Raw genomic sequence first — 20,440 nt, forward strand, 5'->3', positions numbered from 1 at the left:
GTGGACTTGATGATTTATTTCCTAAGCTGTCCACTTCCCACCGCCTCCCTGCTCAGCCCAGCCTACTGGGCTTCCCTGTCCTGCACCAACCCCCTCCAATCCAGCTTCCCCATAGTGGCCAGGGTGACACTGGCAAGCCCCAAATCCGATCACAGCACCTCCCTGCTAAAAACCATCCCCATGATTCCCCAAAGCTGTGGGGACCCTCCTGGGTCAGTCTGGGTCGTCCCTCGCCTCACCTGGCCCCCTCAGCCTCTCTTCGCCCCAGCATGTGAGCCTGTTTCTCAAATAAATGGGCAATGCCTCTTCCACCACTGGGCCTTTGCGTATGCCGTTCCCTCTAGAGTGCCTGCGCCGTCCGTCTCCTCCACTGGGAGGCCTTCTTTTCCCTCAAGGGAACACTGTGTTGCCCAAGCCGGGGCAGCATTCATGTTGTATCCTGGAGCCAGGAGCTTCCCTGGCACCAAGTCTAAGCCAAGCCTGTTTCTTTTCTTTTCTTTTCTTTTTGAGACAGTCTTGCTCTGTCGCCCAGGTTGCAGTGCAGTGGCATGATCTTGGCTCACTGCAACCTCCACCTCCCAGGCTCAAGCAATTCTCCTGCCTCAGCTTCCTGAGTAGCTGGGGTTACAGGCACATGCCACCACACCCGGCTACTTTTTGTATTTTCGTAGAAACAGAGTTTCACCATGTTGGCCAGGCTACTCCTGACCTCAATGATCCAGCTGCTTCAGCCTCCCAAAGTGCTGGGATTACAGGCGTGAGCCACCGCGCCCAAAGGAAATATGTTAGAATGATGAGAATGTGGAAATATTTTATACGTTCATTGGGTTGTTGGTTACTTGGGTGTATGAACTTTTCAAAATTAATGAAACAGCATAGTGCACACTGAAAATCACTAACTTTTAGGGAAATTACACCTTAAGAAAATCGATTTAAAAAACAGTGCTTGGCACTGAACAGGAGCTCCCCTAATGCACGCACTCAGCTGTGCCTCTCGCCGTCACTGTCTCTAACAGGCAGAAAGCTGGCCACTGTGCCCCCTGCTTTCTGAAATAGCCTACTTCCTATTGAATTAGGGGCAGGCAAAGAGAAAGGCTCTTTGACGGAGGACTCCTTGAACAGGCACAAGAACCCCATTGGGTGCAGAGAAGCCCCCAGCTCTGGGGCCTGTGAGGCCCAGCTCTGTATGACTCTCTCTCTGAGACTCGGGGCCTATCCGCAGGCTGGCCCCGTCTACACTCGTCCTGACTCCCTTTCCCTGCGTTCCTGACCAGAGAGGCTGCAGAGTTAGACTCCAGCTTTTCGAGGCTTTGCTGCACTAAGGTGGCCACAGAACTCGGTGCTGGACAGTGACTCCCAGCTGGAGTCCACGGCGGGGGAGCGGGTGTGGGTGGGAGGTGTCCAGGAAAAGTGTCAACTCAAGCTAGAATCCCTTTTCCCTCTTTCTGTCTGGAAGAGTGACATCTGTTTGGGAAACTCTAAGGGGACAAGCATCGGCACTAAAAGCCAACCAGCCACGGACAGCAGGGGATAGAGGTAGTGATGAGCTGGGTTCAGGGGGACATCAGTGCTCAGCCAAGTCAGTGCTGGGGTGCCCACCTCTAGATGTGAGAAAAAAATCCTATCGGCGTACACCGCGCAGGACTGAGTGCTCCGTCATTTGCAGCCAAAAGCAATCTGATCTCCTCCCAATAAACCCCGCACTGTGCCACACTGGCCTAGACTGGCCTCAGGTCTTTGCACCCCTGACCACAGCCCGTGGCAGAGTGCAAGCGCGTGGCAGACGCCCACCTTGGGGATGCGGCTGATGATGTCCGGGTACTTTCCAGTGTTGTCTTCCTGATTCCTGCTGAAGATCTTCACCTCCCCGCCTTCCAGGGCGTGGATCTGTCACGATGGGAGAAGGGAGGGGAAATCAGCTGAGTCCCCTCATGCGGCCTCACCTTTCTCTTCTGACCCCACCTGCACTGGTAGAAGGTTCTGGAAGCTCTGGAGGAGGAACTGGTGTGGAGACTTGAGCGAATCATCTCCTCAGTACCAACAGCACCTCCCAGCCCTGTCTCCGGAAGCTCCTGCCATCATTTTCTTCTTCATTTCCAACCCTACACCTCTCCCCATGTAAGCACGTGCACCTTGCTGCGTGTGGGAGCTGATTTGTTTAAATGTCATTATGCTCTAGATCTCATTCTGATTTTTTTTTTTTGAGGCGGAGTTTCACCCAGGCTGGAGTGCAGTGGTGCAATCTCTGCTCACTGCAACCTCCACCTCCCGGGTTCAACAGAGTCTCCCGCCTCAGCCTCCCAAAGAGCTGGGATTACAGGCGCCCACCACCACGCCTGGCTAATTTTTGTATTTTTAGTAGAGACGGGGTTTCACCATGTTGGCCAGGCTGATCTCAAACTTCCGACCTCAGGTGATCTGCCCACCTTGGCCTCCCAAAGTGCTGGGATTACAGGCATGAGCGACTGCGCCCACCCTCTATGTCTTTATTTTAAGACAGTCTGGTCACAGCCATTAAGCAGGGCTGCATATATAGTATCTTGAATGTATGTTATTATTTCAAGGAACAGTTGTCAAGAAATCATTGTCACTATCATAAATCATCTTGTGTCTTTCTTCTCAACACTATTTTGGAGATCTATCTGTGTGATCCTGTGTCTACTGGATCCACCCTTGTCTTTTTTTTTTTTTAAGATGGAGTCTCGGCCGGGCGCGGTGGCTCAAGCCTGTAATCCCAGCACTTTGGGAGGCCGAGATGGGCGGATCACGAGGTCAGGAGATCGAGACCATCCTGGCTAACACGGTGAAACCCCGTCTCTACTAAAAAATACAAAAAACTAGCCGGGCGCAGTGGCGGGCGCCTGTAGTCCCAGCTACTCCGTGAACCCGGGAGGCGGAGCTTGCAGTGAGCTGAGATCCGGCTACTGCACTCCAGCCTGGGCGGCAGAGCGAGACTCCGTCTCAAAAAAAAAAAAAAAAAAAAAAAAAAAAAAAAGATGGAGTCTCACTGTATTGTGGAGGCTGTAGTGCAGTGGTGCGATCTCGGCTCACTGCAACCTCCGCCTCCCGTGTTCAAGCGATTCTCCTGCCTCAGCCTCCCGAGTAGCTGGGATCACAGGCGCCCACCACCACACTGGCTCATTTTTGTAGTTTTAGCAGAGATGGGGTTTCACCATGTTGGCCGGGCTGGTCTCCTCAGGGGTCCACTTCCTGTAACTGCCCCGAGCCCTGTGGCATCCACCCACTTCGCTTGCTTACCTATCCCCAGGAGCGAAGGCCCCACACCTGCCAGGACAGAAGAGACATAACCCATTCTCACAGACCCCAGGACCAAGGACGCCTGAGACCCTGGATCACAGGACACAATGCACAACACAGCATGAAGGGGTCATGTGGGCACCTCCCAAAACAGCTGTTGAAATGAACACATCCACCAGCAGCATCAGCGGAGCCCACGTTTCATGAGCTCCCACTATCATCGGTCAGGATTCTGGATGATTGTCGCTTTGGATAAGCCAGTGAGGTAGTTAAGACCACACTCTACAGACTGGGCGTGATGGCTCACAGCTGTAATCCCAGCATTTTGGGAGACAGAGGTGGGTGGATCACGAGGTCAAGAGATCGAGACCATCCTGGCTAACACAGTGAAACCCCATCTCTACTAAAAATACAAAAATTAGCGGGGCGTGGTGGTGTGCGTCTGTAATCCCAGCTACTTGGAAGCCTGAGGCAGGAGAATCACTTGAACCCGGGAGGCGGAGGTTGCAGTGAGCCGAAATCACGCCAATGCACTCCAGCCTGAGTGACAGAGTGAGACTCTATCTTAAAAAGCAAAACAAAACAAAACAAAAGCCGCATCCACTGCATGGAGGTGGATGTTGAAGCCCAGAGGGACGAGCGAAGGCAGCTGGGCAGTCTGTGGCGCAGGCCGGCTTGGAGCTCAGGCATCAGTGACCCCCCGCCCCTGCTCTTTGACGTTCTCCTGTCTGTGGAAGGGATATGTCCCACTCCCCATACCTGTGCCCTCTGCCCATCGTATTTGTATTCGCAGGTGAAAGCTGCCTCCTCAAAGCGTTTCAGGACCTCACTGACACCCCGCGTGGGATGGGCCAACATTGGTTTCAGGGGAATCCCTGGGAGAGGAGTAGAGTGAGTTAGAGGAGAGGGAAGGCAATGGATTAGAGGGGAAACATGGCGAGGAGAACTGCTAACGGGCCCCAGGACCATTCTCCTTCCTTGCTATTCAGTCACGAAGCCTCCCACGTTTTAGAAAGGGACCTAGCCTCCCACTTGGGACTACAGCCTCCAGCCTTCCTTGCAGCTGGGAAAGGCCATGTGATTGGAACCCACACAGCATGTGCAATGTCTGGCTCACATCCTTGCAAGGAATCTGGTTGCCTCCCTTCCCTCCTCTGCGTCCCTCCTCCTACAATTAGAACAGGGAATTGAGCCACATTTGATCACAGACACTATGGTGACAATCTTTGGAGGACAGAGGGACAAGACACAGGAACCTGGGTGCCTGGGTCATCCCTGGGTCACAGCTGCACACCTGTACCTTCCCTGTCCACCTCCCTTGCTCTGGACATTTATGTGTGAGAGAAAGAGATTCTATCTTGCCTGACCCACTGCCTTCTGGCCCATTTTTATTTACTTATTTATTGTCTCACTCTGTCGCGCAGCTGGAGGGCAGTGGCGCGACGACGGCTCACTGCAGCCTTGAACTCCTGGGCTCAAGCGATCTTCCCACCTCAGCCTCCTGAGTAGCTGGGATTACAGGCACACGCCACCACGCCCAGCTCCTGTTTATCACAGCAGGGTCGCCTACACCCTGTCTACTCCAGAAGGGGAAACTGGGGAAACTCCAAGGAGAAAAGCAGTGGGTTTCAGCACCAGGGAACAGCATTCGGTTTTGGTCGGGGAGAGGACCCTGCGGGTTCTGGGAGGGGCGCCTACAATGGCCATCCTCACGCCAACTCAGGAGGGGGCAGGGCTGCTCTCAGCGCCCCTGGGGTCTGTACCTGGGCTCAGCTTGCAGTGCTCCGGGAGACGTTCCAGGCCGTGCTCCAGCAGCACGGGGATAATTCGGTCCAGATCGGGCACCTCGCTGGGGTGGAGGGTGAAAACAAGATAGAGGAAGCCTTTCTAGAACTCACACAGTTTGGAAAGAGAGCTCGGCCTGCTCCCAGAAACCTGGGCTCCTGGATACCTCTGCCCGCCTCAGTCACCACGTGCCGAACTCCTCTTGCCACCCTGTGTCTGTGCTCTCCCTTGGTGTCACTATCTGTTACCTTGTCTCCCCTAGTCTGGCCCTGCCCCTGTTCCCTGCCTATCACCATGAGACCAGCGATTCTCTACTCGAGCTACACGTGAGACTACTCAAGAATATAGTTTTTAAAAAAAGGTTTTTGGCCGGGCACAGTGGCTCATGCCTATAGTCCCAGCACTTTGGGAGGCCGAGGCGGGTGCATCACTTGAGCCCAGGAGTTCAAGACCAGCCTAGCCAACATGGTGAAATCCCGTCTTTACTAAAAACACAGAAGTTAGCCGGGGATGGTGGCAACGCGCCTGTAGTCCCAGCTACTCAGGAGACTGAGGCAAGAGGATCGCTCGAACCCTGGAGGCAGAAGTTGCAGTGAGCCGAGATTGTGCCGCTACACTCCAGCCTGGATGACAGGGTGAGACTCCATCTCAAAAAAAAAATAAAAATAGACAAATAAGTAACGGTTTTCAAGGCCAGGCTCCACCTACAAAGATTCTGATGTAGCTGGTGTGGGGTAGGCCTGAGGTCAGCAGCCGGTAGAGCCCCACGTGCAGGCTGGGTTGAGCTTGCTGCCCGGGCCTGGGAGCTCTATTGGGCCTTGCTCACCGCTGTCTGCTCTGACTGGCTCAGAGCAGGTGCTCTGAGGGCATCCATGGAACTGCCATCGGCCCTCCTGCCTCGGACATCCTCTCTGGGGCAGTCAGGATCTTGGAGTCACCAGCCCTGGGTCAGCTGCTGTCCTAGGTCCCTCCACACGGCTCTCTCTGGAGCCCAATGTCTTCTCCGTGACTCTCAGGACCCTTCACCATGTACCAGTCACCTGCTCCTCTCAGGGTCCCTTGAGGCCTTTCTACACGCACAGCCCTGTCTGGAACTCGGAAACCTCATGATGCCGGCTGCCCTCCCTTGCTGTCAGCGTTTTTCTTTTCTTTTTTTTTAAGACAGAGTCTCACTCTGTTGCCCAGGCTGGAATGCAGTGGCGTGATCTCAGCTCAAGGCAGCCTCCGACTCCCGGGTTCAAATGATTCTCGTGCCTCAGCCCCCCAAGTAGCTGGGATTACAGGCTAATTTTTGTATTTTTAGTAGAGACTGGGTTTCACCATGTTGGCCAGGCTGGTCTCAAACTCCTCACCTCAAGAGATCTGCCTGCCTCGGGCTCCCAAGTGCTGGGATTACAGGCGTGAGCCACTGTGCCCGGACGCTGTCAGCGTCTTCTATACCTCTCCTAGGGTCACTGACCCTTCAGTTTGCCACCCTCCTGATCTTTGTCATCAACCTTGTGCCAAGCACCAGTCTTGTCTAGATCACCACCTCTGCTCTCAGTCACCCCATGACTGCACTAGTGACGCCTGTCCATCACTTACTGGCCCCGCCCACTGCTCCTCTGGCTCCACCCCATCCCTGGCACTCTGCCCACAGCCTCTGGCAACTCTGCCCACGGCCCGGCTCTCACCAGAATGTCTGCTTCAGGATCATGCCTTGCTCCTCCAGCCACGTCTTTCTGGCCTCTGCTGTCTTGCCCTTCCCAGCATCTACCACGGCTGGTGGGAATTCTAAGAAAAGACCCGCCAGAGGCTTTGGAAGGTGCCCATGTCCTTGGCTACACCAGGGTGCACAGTGGGTGGTTTGCTGTATGGCAAGGAATGCAGATGCCGCAGCCCAAGACGCTCCCCCGCAGAGGAGAGGAGCCTGGGATGGCAGGGGCCCGCTGGGGAAGGGGCAGGCATAGGCCTCTGAAGAGGAGGGGGGAAGCCCGAGTTAACTCCAGTGAGGGACGCAGTGACGGGCCACAGGAGCTCACCTTGGCCTGGGGGCGTGAGGCTCACAGCCTGGGAGAGGGCGGCCAGCACCGACTGCCCTGCCAGCCCAAGGCGCAGCCGTCCGCTCAGGGACCTGGGGAGAGAGCAGCCAGGGAAGGGGGCTTGTCTGCACCTCCCCGATCTTGCCTCCTCTCTTTTCTGGTCTACCCCACCGTGACATGTATAGACCCTCTCCTCAAAAACCAGAAGAATCTTCAGAGCCCGAAAGGGACCCCAGACATCACACAGCCCCATGTGACAGATGAGGAAACTGAGGGCAGGCAGTAGTGATCCTGCCAGCTAGCATGGACTGGGGAGGGGCACAAGTAGGTGCACCAGCACCTCTCATCTCAGCTGCCCTGAGGGGTTGGCGAGACTCAAGGAGGGTGAGTCAGGGAGAGAACTGAGCCTGGCGCCCGCCCTGGTGACTGTGATGGTCAGGACCCCAGCATGGTCCTTGCTTTGAGCCAGTGGCAGGAGGCAAGTGGCTTAATTTGCCTCCCCGTGTCTCCATTTCCCCTTCTATAAACTGGAGGTGAGGGTAACAAGACCAGTCTCACAGAGTCGCTGGTAGGAACTGATAAGGCATGTGGCACAGGGCTGGGCACCTAAGAAATACTCCATGATGTGAGCCCTCAATGGCTTTGCTCTCACTGTCATGGCAAACAAATCCTGGCTTCCTGCTACAGGGCCTGTGCCCAGGCCGAGGCAGACCTCACTAATCAATCACCGCACACCTCATCCACAGGGGCCCACGGGCCTTCTCTAGACAGCACTACCAAGGGACAGAAGCTGGCCTGCGAAAGGAAACAGTGCCCCTTCCCACTCTTCAGGGGCCAGGTCTCCTGCTCATGCTTTTCTCGTCCAAGGATGGTCAGGGCATTCGTGATGATTCCGGCTGCCAGTCCCTCCCTCCTTTCACCTCCGCGTCTGCAGTCCCCCTCCGCAGCCTCACAGGCCCACACACTCACCTGGCGATGAACCGGGCTTCTGAGTGGCGGCAGGCCACAAAGAGGCCTTTGATGATGTCTATCTTCTTGGCTGTGGACTGGAGAGTCGGGGGAGGAGCCGTCAGTGCCTGGTGAAGGCAGGGACCACACCTCCACCCCACCAGCCGCGCTGCTGCCCCGCATTTTGGAACACCTGCCCTCCTTCCCTCACCCCATCCCCATGTCCCAGCTCCCATGGCCGCCCACTCTTAGGGCAGTAAGAACGAGTTAGCTCTCCTTGCCTCCCTCTCCCTTTATCCAGGAAGTATTTAGAGTCCTGTCATGTGGCAGCCATGGTATTGGGTCTGCTAGACTCTGGAGAGAACCCCCTAGGCTTGGGTGCAGAAAGGAGGAGAGGAAGCCGTGCCCCCCACAAGCAGAACTGAAGTGACCCTGCCGATGGTCTACCCAGAAGCCTTCCTGATGCACACATGGCCTCAGGTCCCCAAAATGTCTGGGGTCCGGGGTGAGCAGCCCGCCACTCACAGCACTGCCAGTGAGCCTGGCGATGTCACGGAACTTGCTGAAGACCCCGGAAGCAGTGAGCGGAGGTGGTGGCAGCATGAGCCTCTGGGTGCTGCGGCTGTTCTCGGCCACCAGTCCCACGTCGCCCTTCTCGGCTGCCTCAGCCCGGACGGACTCCAGCTGCCGACCTTCAGGGGAGAGTGCGGGTGGGGGTGTCGAGGGTGACAGCTGTGGCTGCGTGTCTCCCTTCTCTGGCGGCCTGGATAAATTTTCTCCAGCTGTGTGCGCTTGTGGCGAGTCCCTGCACCTCCCTGTGTCTAACGCTCACCCACTTGGTAGAAACGGCTTGGGGATGGTGCCCCCAGCTACGCTGGCTGTAGGAAGCCAGCAGACATGCACGTGGAGCCAGGAAAGCGGTGGATGAACGAACATGACCACACTCAGGGGAGATATCTGGGCCGGTGTCATCAGGGAGCAGATGGGATTTAAAGCCATAGGCGGGACAAGATCACTAGGGACGTGAGTGTGGACAGAGCAGAGAAGGCCAAGGGACCCTTTCCTCTGGCGGGTCAGGAACATCTCTGGCAGTGACCAGTGACCCTTTGGCTTGTTTTGGAGCCACCAACTTACACACGTGGGATGTGCTCTGGCCCCACTTACTGTCCAGAGCTGGGTCCCGTGGGCGCCTGGGTGTAAGAGCTGGGGAGGTGGAGCCTCAAGTCACGGTGACAAGTGTGACAAGCAGCTCTCAACGTATCAGAACCAACACACCCTTGTCACCAGATACTGTGTGTCACCTCTTTTCTGTTCTGAAATGAAATGTGGAGATAACATAACCTGCCTACACATGTCGAAATAATGCCCTAACCCTAACCAGAAAAGAACGAAAGGGAAAGCAGTCTGTGATGAACAAGCGCGCGTTTCAGTCCACGGACGCTTGGCTGCCGCACATGAGGGGACACACCAAACGGCCGGGTCTCGCACGTGAAGTGAAACTCCCATAAATGGGAACATCAGCAGTGAGTGTTCATCGGTATGTGACGTATCGACTCACACGTCAAAGGGGATGGGATTCTCCAAAGTGGTCAACAACTCACAACAAACCCAGGACTTGGGCAGCCACGGGGCCCACGAGGCGGCAGGGAGAGGAGTGTGAGTGTGAACACAAACATGCCAAGGGTGGAAGCATGAGAGAGCGGAAGAGGCCCCGGCCGCCATGGATCGCTGGGCAGGAAAGCCAGCATCTGCAACTTCTTTTGTGAGAAAAACAGATCCTTCTTTGTCCAAGCCAATGTAGTTGGGTTTTCATTACCGGCAGCTCAGAGTATTCTTAACAGACCCCGTGTGTGCTGGGTCTGGTATGACGTCAGTGCTCGAGAAACACATCGTGAGTGAATGAGTGAGAGAATCTTGAGTCTCATCTCCTCTGGCTCCCATAAGCCTGTAACTCTTTCCTGAGCCAAGTCAACTTTTCTCAGTCCCTGTGTCCTCTCGCGAAAGCCTGAAACCCCCGCCTTCCCTACACGTTGCTCTCCATGGCCCTAAGCCAGCTCCAGTGCACCCAGCACATCCTCTCCCCAAGTGGATGAGAACTCACCAGCGGGTGGTCATCCCTCCTACGCTGACCACTCCCGAACCCTGGGCTCTGAGCCAGACCTGGTGAGCCTCAGACCCATTTCCAAACGTCCTGGATGGCCCTGGGGGCCCACAGATAGAGGCTGCCCACGCCTGCCCCACGCTGGGGTGATTAATGCCCCCTGCAGGTGCCTGCCCCTCACCAGGGTCCCAGGCTGCTGATGGCTTCCTCATCCATCCCCTCGCCCAGGGAGATCCTGGAGGCATTCCTCCTGCCTTCTCACCCTGACATCCACTGTTTGCCGGATCTCTCCCGTGCTCCCTCTCTCCCAACTCCTGCCCTCTCCTCTCTCCTCTACAGCTGGGATGCAGCTCCTCTTCTCCCTGGATGCTGCCCCTTGCCTGCTCACAATCCTTCCATGGCTCTCCAGTGTCCTCATGATAAGCACCGAGCACTCCAGGCCTTTGCCAGGCGGGTCGTCCACATCACCAGCCTTTCCACCCAGCGCTGGCGGCTGGGCCCCTGCAGGCCATTGGCCCCTCACACACGGAGTTCCTTCCTCCCACTCCTTCCAGTCCCTCCAGTCGAAGTCCTTTCAGACCTCTCTACGCCCCAACCTTCAATCTCAGCCCCTGAATCCTGCTGTCGCTGCCTCCAGCATCTTTCCCCAGCCCTCCCCTTTAGTGCGCCCCACGGCCCCTGTCCCAACACAGGCCTGGTCCTCCCTTGCCTGAACCGCTGCCCCTATGTTCTCTCCCTCACCCCTGCAAATCTGTCCCCATCAGGCTCTCCTCCCTCTCAGCCTTTACCCCACCCCAGTTGCAGAGTCTCTCTCCGATCCGCCTGACCTCTGCATTTTCTCTGGCTGAGCTCCCATCCTTCCGGTCCCTCCAACCACAGTCCCTCTTACCTGTGGCCTGGGCCACTGCCTTGAGAAGGACGCCATCACCCACGCCAAGCTCCAGGCCCTGCTGCGGTGGCCCAAGGTGGTTGAGGCTGAGGTAGAGGACCGGGAGGAGGTCTGGAGGCGACAGGGCCACCACGGAGCGCAGCAAGTTGCTCAGTGTCTCCACCATCCGGAGCCTGGAGGAGGGGACGGGGGTGTCACCACCTGGTTCTTCAAGGCCAAAGTGTGGTGTAGGGGTGGGGTGGGTTTAAGGGGGTGGACACTAGAAAGAAATGGAGAAAGGAGAAGAGGAAAGGGCTCGGGAACAGTCCCAGGCTCTGGGGCCTGGAGCCATGAGGAAAATCACAGATTGCTAAGTGGTGAGACCGCCTTTGCAAAACCCTAACTGAGGAAATGATGACAGTGGAAAGCAATCACACCTAACCGATTCCATCTTGCTTCCAACCTTTAAGCTGTCCTTGTTCAGTCCTGAGTATAGGAAAACTAACTGTGGGAAGGAATTCGGTTCATGGTTTGACTCTGAAATGAAATTGGTAATAGCCCTTTCCGGAAAAGACCCCTTTTTGCCTAGGGACCTGCCTCTGCAAGACTCACAAATTAGCTACAAGATCAGAAATTTAGGTTTAGGGGTCACGCAGCCTCTGGCTCCTCAGCCTTCTCCTGGGGATAACATCACTATTGTAAAACCTAAGATCAGGTCTTGAGAGAGTTTGCAGACCCTGCACTCAGCCTGACACCACTCAGACTGGTAATCTGGCTCAGCGAGTTTGCCATCTCATCCAGGAACGGAAGACAGCAAGAAAAACTCACTTTGACCCCCCGTGAGTCCATCTTCAACCTGACCAATCGGCACTCCCCACTTCCCAAGCCCCTACCTGCCAAATTTTCTTTAAAACCTCTGCTCCCCAAATGCTCAGGGAGACTGACCTGAGTGAAAATAAAACTCCTGCCCAGGTCTCCTGCCCAGCCAGTTCTGCGGGAATTACTCTTTCTCCACTGCAGTTCCCCCGTCTTGATAAATTGGCTCTGTCTAGGCAGCGGGCAAGGTGAACCCACTGGGCGGATACAGTGGGGGAGCGACTTGGTGTGACAGTAACAATGATGAAGATGGTGATGATCAGCCCAGAGAAATGACAGGGTGTTTTCTTTTTTTTTTTTTTTTTTTTTTTTTTGAGAGAGTCTCTCTCTGTCGCCCAGGCTGGAGTGCAGTGACGCAATCTCGGCTCACTGCAAGCTCCGCCTCCCGGGTTCACGCCATTCTCCTGTCTCAGCCTCCTGATTAGCTGGGACTACAGGCGCCCGCCACCACACCCGGCTAATTTTTGTATTTTTAGTAGAGACAGGGTTTCACCGTGTTAGCCAGGATGGTCTCAATCTCCTGACCTCGTGATCCGCTGCCTCGGCCTCCCAAATTACAGGCGTGAGCCACCGCACCTGGCCTGCTATGGAGCATTTTCTAAATTCAGGTGCTGGCTTTGAGCACTCCGCACTCTTTTTTTTAAGGCAGAGTCTCGCTCCGTCGCCCAAGGTGGAATGCAGTGGCACGATCTCGGCTCCCTGCAACCTCCACCTCGTGGGTTCGGGTCATTCTCCTCCGGAGTGGCTGGGACTAGCAGTGTGCGCCACCACGCCCGGCTCACTTTTGTTTAATTTTTAGTAGAGATGGGGTTTCAACATGTTGGTCAGGCTGGTCTTGAACTCCTGACCTCAAATGATCCGCATGCCTTGGCCTCCCAAAGTGCTGGGATTACAGGCGCGAACCAACACGGCCAGCCACTTTGCACCTTTTAACTCACTAAATCTTCACAGCTCGCCTCTGAGGCAGGTACTATTATTATTTCCATCTTACAGATGAAGAAACGGAGGCACAGAGAGTCCACGGCCTGCCCAAGGTCACAGAGCAAGTATCAAGCTGAGATGTAAACCAAGGCCGTGTGCCTGAGGACTGTGCTCCCGGCCACTAAGCTGCGCTGCCTCTAAAAAGAAAACCGTGTTTCTGTCTAAAACATCAAAGCTGGAAAGAATGGGTTTGTTACTGGCAAACTTAGGGGGCCTCATTAAAAAGAGAAGCTGTGTTTTTCTTACAGAAGTCTCATTACCAAGGTTTTTAAGGTTCAGAGAAGAAATACAAAAACCAACATTAGAGAAATCCCACAGTAATAATTGTAAGCAAGAGCCACCATTGGATGGTGCAGTGGGTGGAACAGCCTACCCCAAAATTCGTGTCTACTCAGAGCCTCACAACATGACCTGATTTGGAAACAAGGTCTTTTCAGGTAGGCTCTGAATCCAAAAAGCATCCTCACAAAATACAGAAGAGGGCTGGATGTGGTGGCTTAGGCCTGTAATCCCAGCATTTTGGGAGGCTGAGGCGGGCAGATTACTTGAGGTCAGGAGTTCGAGACCAGCCTGGCCAACATAGTGAGATCCTGTCTCTATTAAAAATACAAAATTAGGGCCGGGCGTGGTGGCTCACGCCTGTAATCCCAGCACTTTGGGAGGCCGAGGCAGGCAGATCACGAGGTCAGGAGATCGAGACCATCCTGGCTAACTCTGTGAAACCCTACTAAAACACACACAAAAAAATTAGCTGGGCATGGTGGCGGGCGCCTGTAGTTCCAGCTACTCGGAAGGCTGAGGCAGGAGAATGGTGTGAACCCGGGAGGCGGAGCTTGCAGTGAGCTGAGATCGCGCCACTGCACTCTAGCCTGGGTGACAGAGTGAGACTCTGTCTCAAAAAAAAAAGTGCTGGGCCGGGCGTGGTGGCTCAAGCCTGTAATCCCAGCACTTTGGGAGGCCGAGATGGGCGGATCACGAGGTCAGGAGATCGAGACCATCCTGGCTAACATGGGGAAACCCCATCTCTACTAAAAAATACAAAAAAACTAGCCAGGTGAGGTGGCGGGCGCCTGTAGTCCCAGCTACTCAGGAGGCTGAGGCAGGAGAATGGCGTAAACCCGGGAGGCAGAGCTTGCAGTGAGCCGAGATCCGGCCACTGCACTCCAGCCTGGGTGACAGAGTGAGACTCCGTCTCAAAAAAAAAAAAAAAAAAGTGCTGGTAACATATGCAATGTGAGAAAGAAGGGACACTACAGCGCAGTCACAACAGGCTCGAATCACTTAACCAACATGGACACATATGGAAGTGGGGTTGACAGTGAAGGCAGGAAGCAGAATGAGCCGCACATCTGGGCTCACCCTTGTGTCTTGCTCTGACCCATGAGAACGAGGCAGAAAGTCAAGAGGACCTGCTTTTGTGACCATGTCTGACATCCACGATCACATGCCCGAATGGGGTCGGAGGCCAAGTTGAAAGGATTTGGCGGAACAAGGCAGCATGGACCGCTGTGCAGAGGACAGAGCCAGAAGCGTCCCCGCCCCCGCCCAGGCAGGCCTGATTAGTTACCGGGCAGACACCTCCTCGATCTTCTCAAACGTCCGGGCCACGGCCAGGTAAGGGACCCTGGGGAAGGAACAGAGCCGCAAGAACGACAGTGGTGCCGGCTATACCACGCTGCCCGTCTGCACCCTTGCTTCCTCACGCCTCCCTGGGAAACCCTTGCCAATACCCAAATGCATGAGCTCACTGCCCAGGGCTGTCTCTCTGTCCCTTTCAATGCTGCTGATTGTCGCCAAAACACAGGAGGGAGAGACTTGACCATTTCTCCCAACCAAGGCTCTGCTTAGAGAGCCTCCGGCGGCAACAGGGACTGCAGGGGGACAGTGTGAAAAGGGAGAAACCTCACTTCTGGCCCGGTTTCCAGCAGGCGTCTTCCACGGGATGGTAGTTGTTCTTGGCAGGATTGTAACCGGATGGGTCCAGGGGTCTATGGAGGCAAAAGGGAGGTTGAATTGCAATAGAGCCCTGGGTCAAAGCGAAGTCATTCCTCCAACTGTGATGTGCCAGGCTCTGTTCAAGGCACACAGTGCAGAGCTGGATGAAACAAAGTTTGCTAACCTGGAGCTCACATTCCAGCAGGAGAGTCAGAGGAAAGCGGGCCAAAAAAACCCCTGTACAAACACATCATTAGTTTTAGGTGTTAAAAAAAATCTTTCAGAAAACAAAAGAAAGCTGAGTAGAGGGAGAGGAAGAAATGAGAGGTGCTGCTTCACAGGGCGGTCAGGGAACGCCGGAGGCATCTGGGCAGAATGAGGGGAGGGGTTGGCACAATGGGCAGCAGGGGAAGAGCATTCCAGGCAGCGAGAAGAGCGAGTGCAAAGGCCCCGAGGTGCAGACAAGCTTGAGAAACAGAAAAGGGATTGCATGGCTGGGGTAGGACAGAGGAAGGCGCGTACAGTCCTGGGTATCGCAAAGTGCCAGGTGCCGTGCTAATACCACGTTGATTAACAATCAGACGTGCAGGTACAATGGGAGCTGGGTCCTGAGGGAAGCCTGCTGGGCAGGGTGGGTTGGGGACAGTGTTCTAGGCCGGGGGCAAGCATGTTCAGAAGCAGGGCGGAGGCTGGGTGCGGTGACTCACGCCTGTAATCCCAGCACTTTGGGAGGCTGAGGCGGCCGGATCACCTGAGATCAGGAGTTTGGGACCAGCCTGGACAACATGGTGAAACCTGGTCTCTACTAAAAAATACAAAAATTAGCCAGGCTTGGTGGCAGGCACCTGTAATTCCAGCTACTTGGGAGGCAGAGGCAGAAGAACCACTTTAACTCAGGAAGTAGAGGTTGCAGTGAGCTGAGATGGCGCCACTGCACTCCAGCCTGGGCAACAGAGTGAGACTCCGTCTCAAAAAAAAAAAAGCAGGGAGGAATGACAGGACATGGGGACACGGTGTGCGGAGGGAGCAGGAGGAGGCTGCAGATGCCAGGAGGCTGCAATCTAAGGTGGACAGGGCTGGCTCATGAGGGCACTGGGAAGCCCAGCATTTATCCTCTGTGCTGGGGGGAATAGCAGATGGGTTTCAAGCATGGCAGGGGGGTGACATCATCACTATAGGATATGTATCCACCCGTGCATCCAATCAGTCTTCAGTGTGGCCTCCTGCGTGCGTATTAGGTGTCATGGGAATCAGCCCAGACATCTCCTCAAATAATTAACAAAATTACAGTGAAGCAACGAATTGTTTAACAACCTACTCAGGGTCCCACAGCCCCAGCACACTATGCACATCACCAGGGCCAGGGCGGGGCGGCCAGCTCTCTATGGTTCATCCCCATGGGCCGCCCACGGCTGGCACAGAAGGGGTGTTCAGGGAATTTTAAGGCAGAGGAGATGCGCCTACTGGCTTCCAGCACATACACTAAATCTGGTGAGTTCAGGCCAGGTGTAGTGGCTCCCGCCTGTAATCCCAGTACTTTGCGAGGCCGAGGTGGATGGACCACCTGAGGCTAGGAGTTCAAGACTAGCCTGACCAACATGGTGAAACCATGTCTCTACTAAAAATACAAAAATTAGCTGGGTGTGGTGGCGTGTACCTGTAATCCCAGCTACTTGGGAGGCTAAAGCAGGAGAATCGCTTGAACCTGGGAGGTGGAGGTTGTAGTGACCTGAGATGGCACCACTGCACTGTAGCCTAGGCAACAGAGCAAGACTCCGTCTCAAAAATTAAAAATCTGGTGAGTTCAGAGCCAGAGGAACAGAGAAGTAGGAAGCGAGGCCAGAGAGAGAGGTGGGGGTCAGCTGTCGAATGGGCGTAGATTTTCTCCTGAGGGCTCTGGGGAACCCTAGTGGGGCAGAGTCAACTCTGGGTGTTAGGAAGATCCCCCAGGCTCTACGGGGGATCTCAGACTAAGGATGAAAGACTGGAGGCAGGGTCAGGGGGTGGCTGGGGCCATGGTCAGCAAACTTCGATCCTGGACCGTTTCTACAGGTCCTGGGAGCTAAGAATGGTTTTGCAACAGGAGCCAAATGTGTCCCGTAAAGCCTACAATATTTACTCCCTGGCTCTTTATAGAAAAGGTTTGCCGAGTCCTGCAAGAGGAGGAAGCCTGAGCTGGGGGTGGGGCTGTGGGAATGCAGAGAAGGAAACACAGCTCGAAGACCCTTTCCAGACCCGGACACTGACTCACCCCTCAGCAGCTCCCTCCTTTCCTGGAGCCCCTGGCTCCTCCTCCTTCACTTCTTTTTTGATTGCTGGCTTCCGGGGCGCTAGGAATGAAGATAGAAAACAGTGGGTCTTTTCTCCTTCCGGTAGCCCCTACCTCCCATCCATTCTGCACCCAGCACTGCCCCAGTGCGTGGGGAGATGGGTGACAGGCTGGTAGAGACGAGGCTGACTTTCCAACCAGCAGGAAAGGGAGAAGGGTCTCACAGCATCTCAGGCCTCTGGAGACAGGCCCACCAGCCTCCTGCCTGGACAACCCCGGGAGGTGGGGTGAGCAAAGAAAACTCACTGAAGAAGCTGCTGAGCGTCTTGGGAGCGCTGCGGGGAGGCTTGGTCTGCTCTTCCTCCTCCTGCAGTTCCTGCCTCGTGGCCACCTCGGGCTCCGAAACGCTTTCCGTCAGGGTCTCTGCTTCTGTGGTGAGAGCGCTCAGACAGTGATGCAAACTCTTTTGACCCTGAGACTTTTTTTTTTAACCTCCAAGATCATTCTGACCCCACAGATGGAAGATACAGCTAAACCTACCCTTTTCCTTTCTGCTAGCTTTGAGCTGAGATCTCAGGCCTGCTGTCTACTCCTCAGTGCTAAACTAGTGGAATTCTAGCACTTGGCCTGCAGTAGGAGACTTAGGAATAGTGGTAAAAAGAAATCTCATCCTCATGAGAAGAAAATATTCCCAGTACTCCCAGCAGCTGCAGAAAATCAGATACAACTCTGGATCCCTAAAATTCTCCCTGCAAGCGTTTCTAACACAGAGGCCTCACGGCCACTTGGACCACCCTGCGAGGGTAACTTCAGCCTCTAAAATCCTGTAACTCAGTTTGGTTGTCTAACTTAATTAATAACATTTAATTTACACCTATGACTTCTGAAAGCTGTGAACACGTTTTATCTTTTACTTTTTTTGAGGCAGGGGAGCTCTTGCTCTGTCGCCCAGGCTGGAGTGCAGTGGTGCGATCATAGCTCACGGCAACCTCCACCTCCTGGACTCGAGCGATCCTCCCACCTCAGCCTCCCAAGTAGCTGGGACTACAGGTGCGTGCCACCACACCCAGCTCATTTTTGTATTTTTTTTGGTAGAGATGGGGTTTCGCCACGTTGCCCAGGCTGGTCTCGAACTCCTGGGCTCAAGCAGTCCATCCACCCCAGCCTCCCAAAGAGCTAGGATAACAGGTATGAGCCACCGCACCTGGCCTATGAAGACTTTTTAAAGAATGACTGGCTCTTTCCTCCTTTCCCACATGCATGGGAAAAAATAATAATTAAAAAAAAAAACCCAGTAATAAAAACTATTCTTCTTCTAGATTTTGCACTTAAGCAGTAAGTTTGAGAATCTATGCCTTGTTTAAATTAATTGTCCTCCAAAGACTTCTGACCCCAAAATCAGGAGGCGGGGCAGGGTGGAGGAGAGGACCGGAAACTCACCAGAGGTCTTTAGGGGCTTGGGAGGTGTGGTGGGCTGGTCCCTGTCTTCTCCTTCCTTCTCTGTTGCCACTTCAGCCTCTGTGAGGCTTTCTTCTGGGGTCTCCACTTCTGACAATAGACAGAACGGTCAGATGGCAAAAAAATCACAGTGAACCTACAAGGGCATTTTGACTCTGGAGGCAATCTGCCCTCATCTGTCATCTGTTTTTTGTTGTTGTTGTTGTTGTTGTTTTGAGACAGAGTTTCGTTCTTGTCACCCAGGTTGGAGTGCAATGGTGCGATCTCGGCTCACTGCAACCTCCGCCTCCTGGGTTCAAGTGATTATCCGGCCTCAGTCTCCCGAGTAGCTGGGATTACAGGCACCCGCCACCACGTCTGGCTACTTTTTTGTACTTTTAGTAGAGACGGGATTTCACCATGTTGGCCAGGCTGGTCTTGAACGACTGGCCTCAGGTGAGCCACCCGCCTCGGCCTCCCAAAGTGCTGGGATTACAGTTCTATCTTGTACCAATCCAAGGTACCTGTTAAGTGGTGGGCCATGTAAGACCCTGCTCCTTGTCAACCCCAAGCAAGGCAGGGACCTTGAGGGAGTCCAGCCCCCATTTACCTATGTAGCCAAGACATACACGGTATGTCTTTCTTTACAAACGATTCCTTTAGTGTTATTCACCCCAAAATAGAATCTGAAAGGGTTAAAAATGCAAATGACGGCCTGCTATAGACAAAAACTTTTAAAGTTAAAAAAAATCATACCTCTAGGGTCACAATAAAAACTGCAAAAACCATCTTGGGGAAAATCTGCCTTAGTAGAAAGAGGCCACCTTCGCTGCCCCTCACTGGACACTGACAATAGCTGAAAGTGTAGTTTACAGTAAAATTTGTACTAAAAATTATCAATAAGAAATCAAATCTTTTTTTTTTTTCTTTTTTTGAGACGGAGTCTCCCTCTGTCGCCCAGGCTGGAGTGCGGTGGCGCAATCTCAGCTCACTGCAACCTCCACCTCCTAGGTTCAAGTGATTCTTGTGCCTCAGCCTCCTGAGTAGCTGGGACTACAGGCGCCCGCCACCATGCCCAGCTAATTTTTGCAATTTTGGCAGGGATGGGGTTTCACCATGTTGGCCAAGCTGGTCTCTAACTCCCGACCTCAAGTGATCCACCTGCCACAGCCTCCCACACTGCTGGGATTACAGGCATGAGCCACCGCACCTGGCCAAGAAATCAAATCTTAACCAAATTTAAATCTGCCCTGGGAAAATGGACCTTTTATTTGTTTGCAGAAACAAAAAACCTGACGACCTTAAAGCCTGCAATTGGTGTAATCTCATGCGGGCCCCAGATGATCAATGGATCAGATCTTTATGGCTGTTTCCGGTGGGTTCACCAACATGCCGGGAACTCACTGGGCACTGCAAAGTATTTTGGATTTTTCCAAGGAAACCCGGCGACACCTGTTGGCCACTGTATGAACTACAAGTTCGAGGTATTTCAGTTTTCAGTATTATGTCACATTCCTTGCAATGACACTGCATCTCTGCAAAACTGGGTTTTCATAGGTTGCTGCTATAACAATCAAGTACTATACAAAAATTAACATAAAACAGGATATGACGGTGGCAGTTTTCAATTAGATTCCACTGTTTAAGATGTTATAGAGTATCCAAGGCATTTCCCACAAGTAATTGTGGTTATTTAAGAACAAAATACAGGCTGGGTGCGGTGGCTCATGCCTGTAATCCCAGGGCTTTGTGAGGCCGAGGTGGGTGGATCATGTGAGCTCAGGAGTTTGAGACCAGCCTGGTCAACATAGTGAAATCCCATCTCTACTAAAAATACAAAAATTAGCTGGGCATGGTGGTGGGTGTCTGTAATCCCAGCTACATGGGAAGCTGAGGTGGGAGAATCACTTGAGCCTGGGAGGTGGAGGCTGCAGTGAGCCCAGACTGCACCACTGTACTCT

The 20,440-nt window shown here is 54.0% G+C and overlaps 1 protein-coding gene across 3 annotated transcripts in view; it reads right to left on the reverse strand.

Moving 5' to 3' along the window:
- LIG1 (DNA ligase 1) overlaps positions 1-20,440 on the reverse strand; it is a 51,328-nt gene that overhangs the window by 14,214 nt on the left and 16,674 nt on the right. For 2 of the 3 annotated variants that reach the window (XM_050772390.1, XM_050772388.1), the window contains 13 exons: positions 18,483-18,590; positions 17,349-17,471; positions 17,025-17,103; positions 14,746-14,826; positions 14,406-14,462; positions 11,003-11,175; positions 8,538-8,704; positions 8,034-8,110; positions 7,065-7,156; positions 6,717-6,816; positions 5,022-5,107; positions 4,018-4,133; positions 1,792-1,887 (listed from right to left, as the gene is read on the reverse strand). In XM_050772390.1, coding sequence (XP_050628347.1) covers positions 1,792-1,887; positions 4,018-4,133; positions 5,022-5,107; positions 6,717-6,816; positions 7,065-7,156; positions 8,034-8,110; positions 8,538-8,704; positions 11,003-11,175; positions 14,406-14,462; positions 14,746-14,826; positions 17,025-17,103; positions 17,349-17,471; positions 18,483-18,590 — 1,355 coding nt within the window. The remainder of the gene's footprint in view (positions 1-1,791; positions 1,888-4,017; positions 4,134-5,021; positions 5,108-6,716; positions 6,817-7,064; positions 7,157-8,033; positions 8,111-8,537; positions 8,705-11,002; positions 11,176-14,405; positions 14,463-14,745; positions 14,827-17,024; positions 17,104-17,348; positions 17,472-18,482; positions 18,591-20,440) is intronic. The other variant, XM_050772389.1, reaches the window with a different exon arrangement.

This window comes from Macaca thibetana, chromosome 19 (genome assembly GCF_024542745.1).
Source record: "Macaca thibetana thibetana isolate TM-01 chromosome 19, ASM2454274v1, whole genome shotgun sequence".
Lineage (NCBI taxonomy): Eukaryota > Metazoa > Chordata > Mammalia > Primates > Cercopithecidae > Macaca > Macaca thibetana.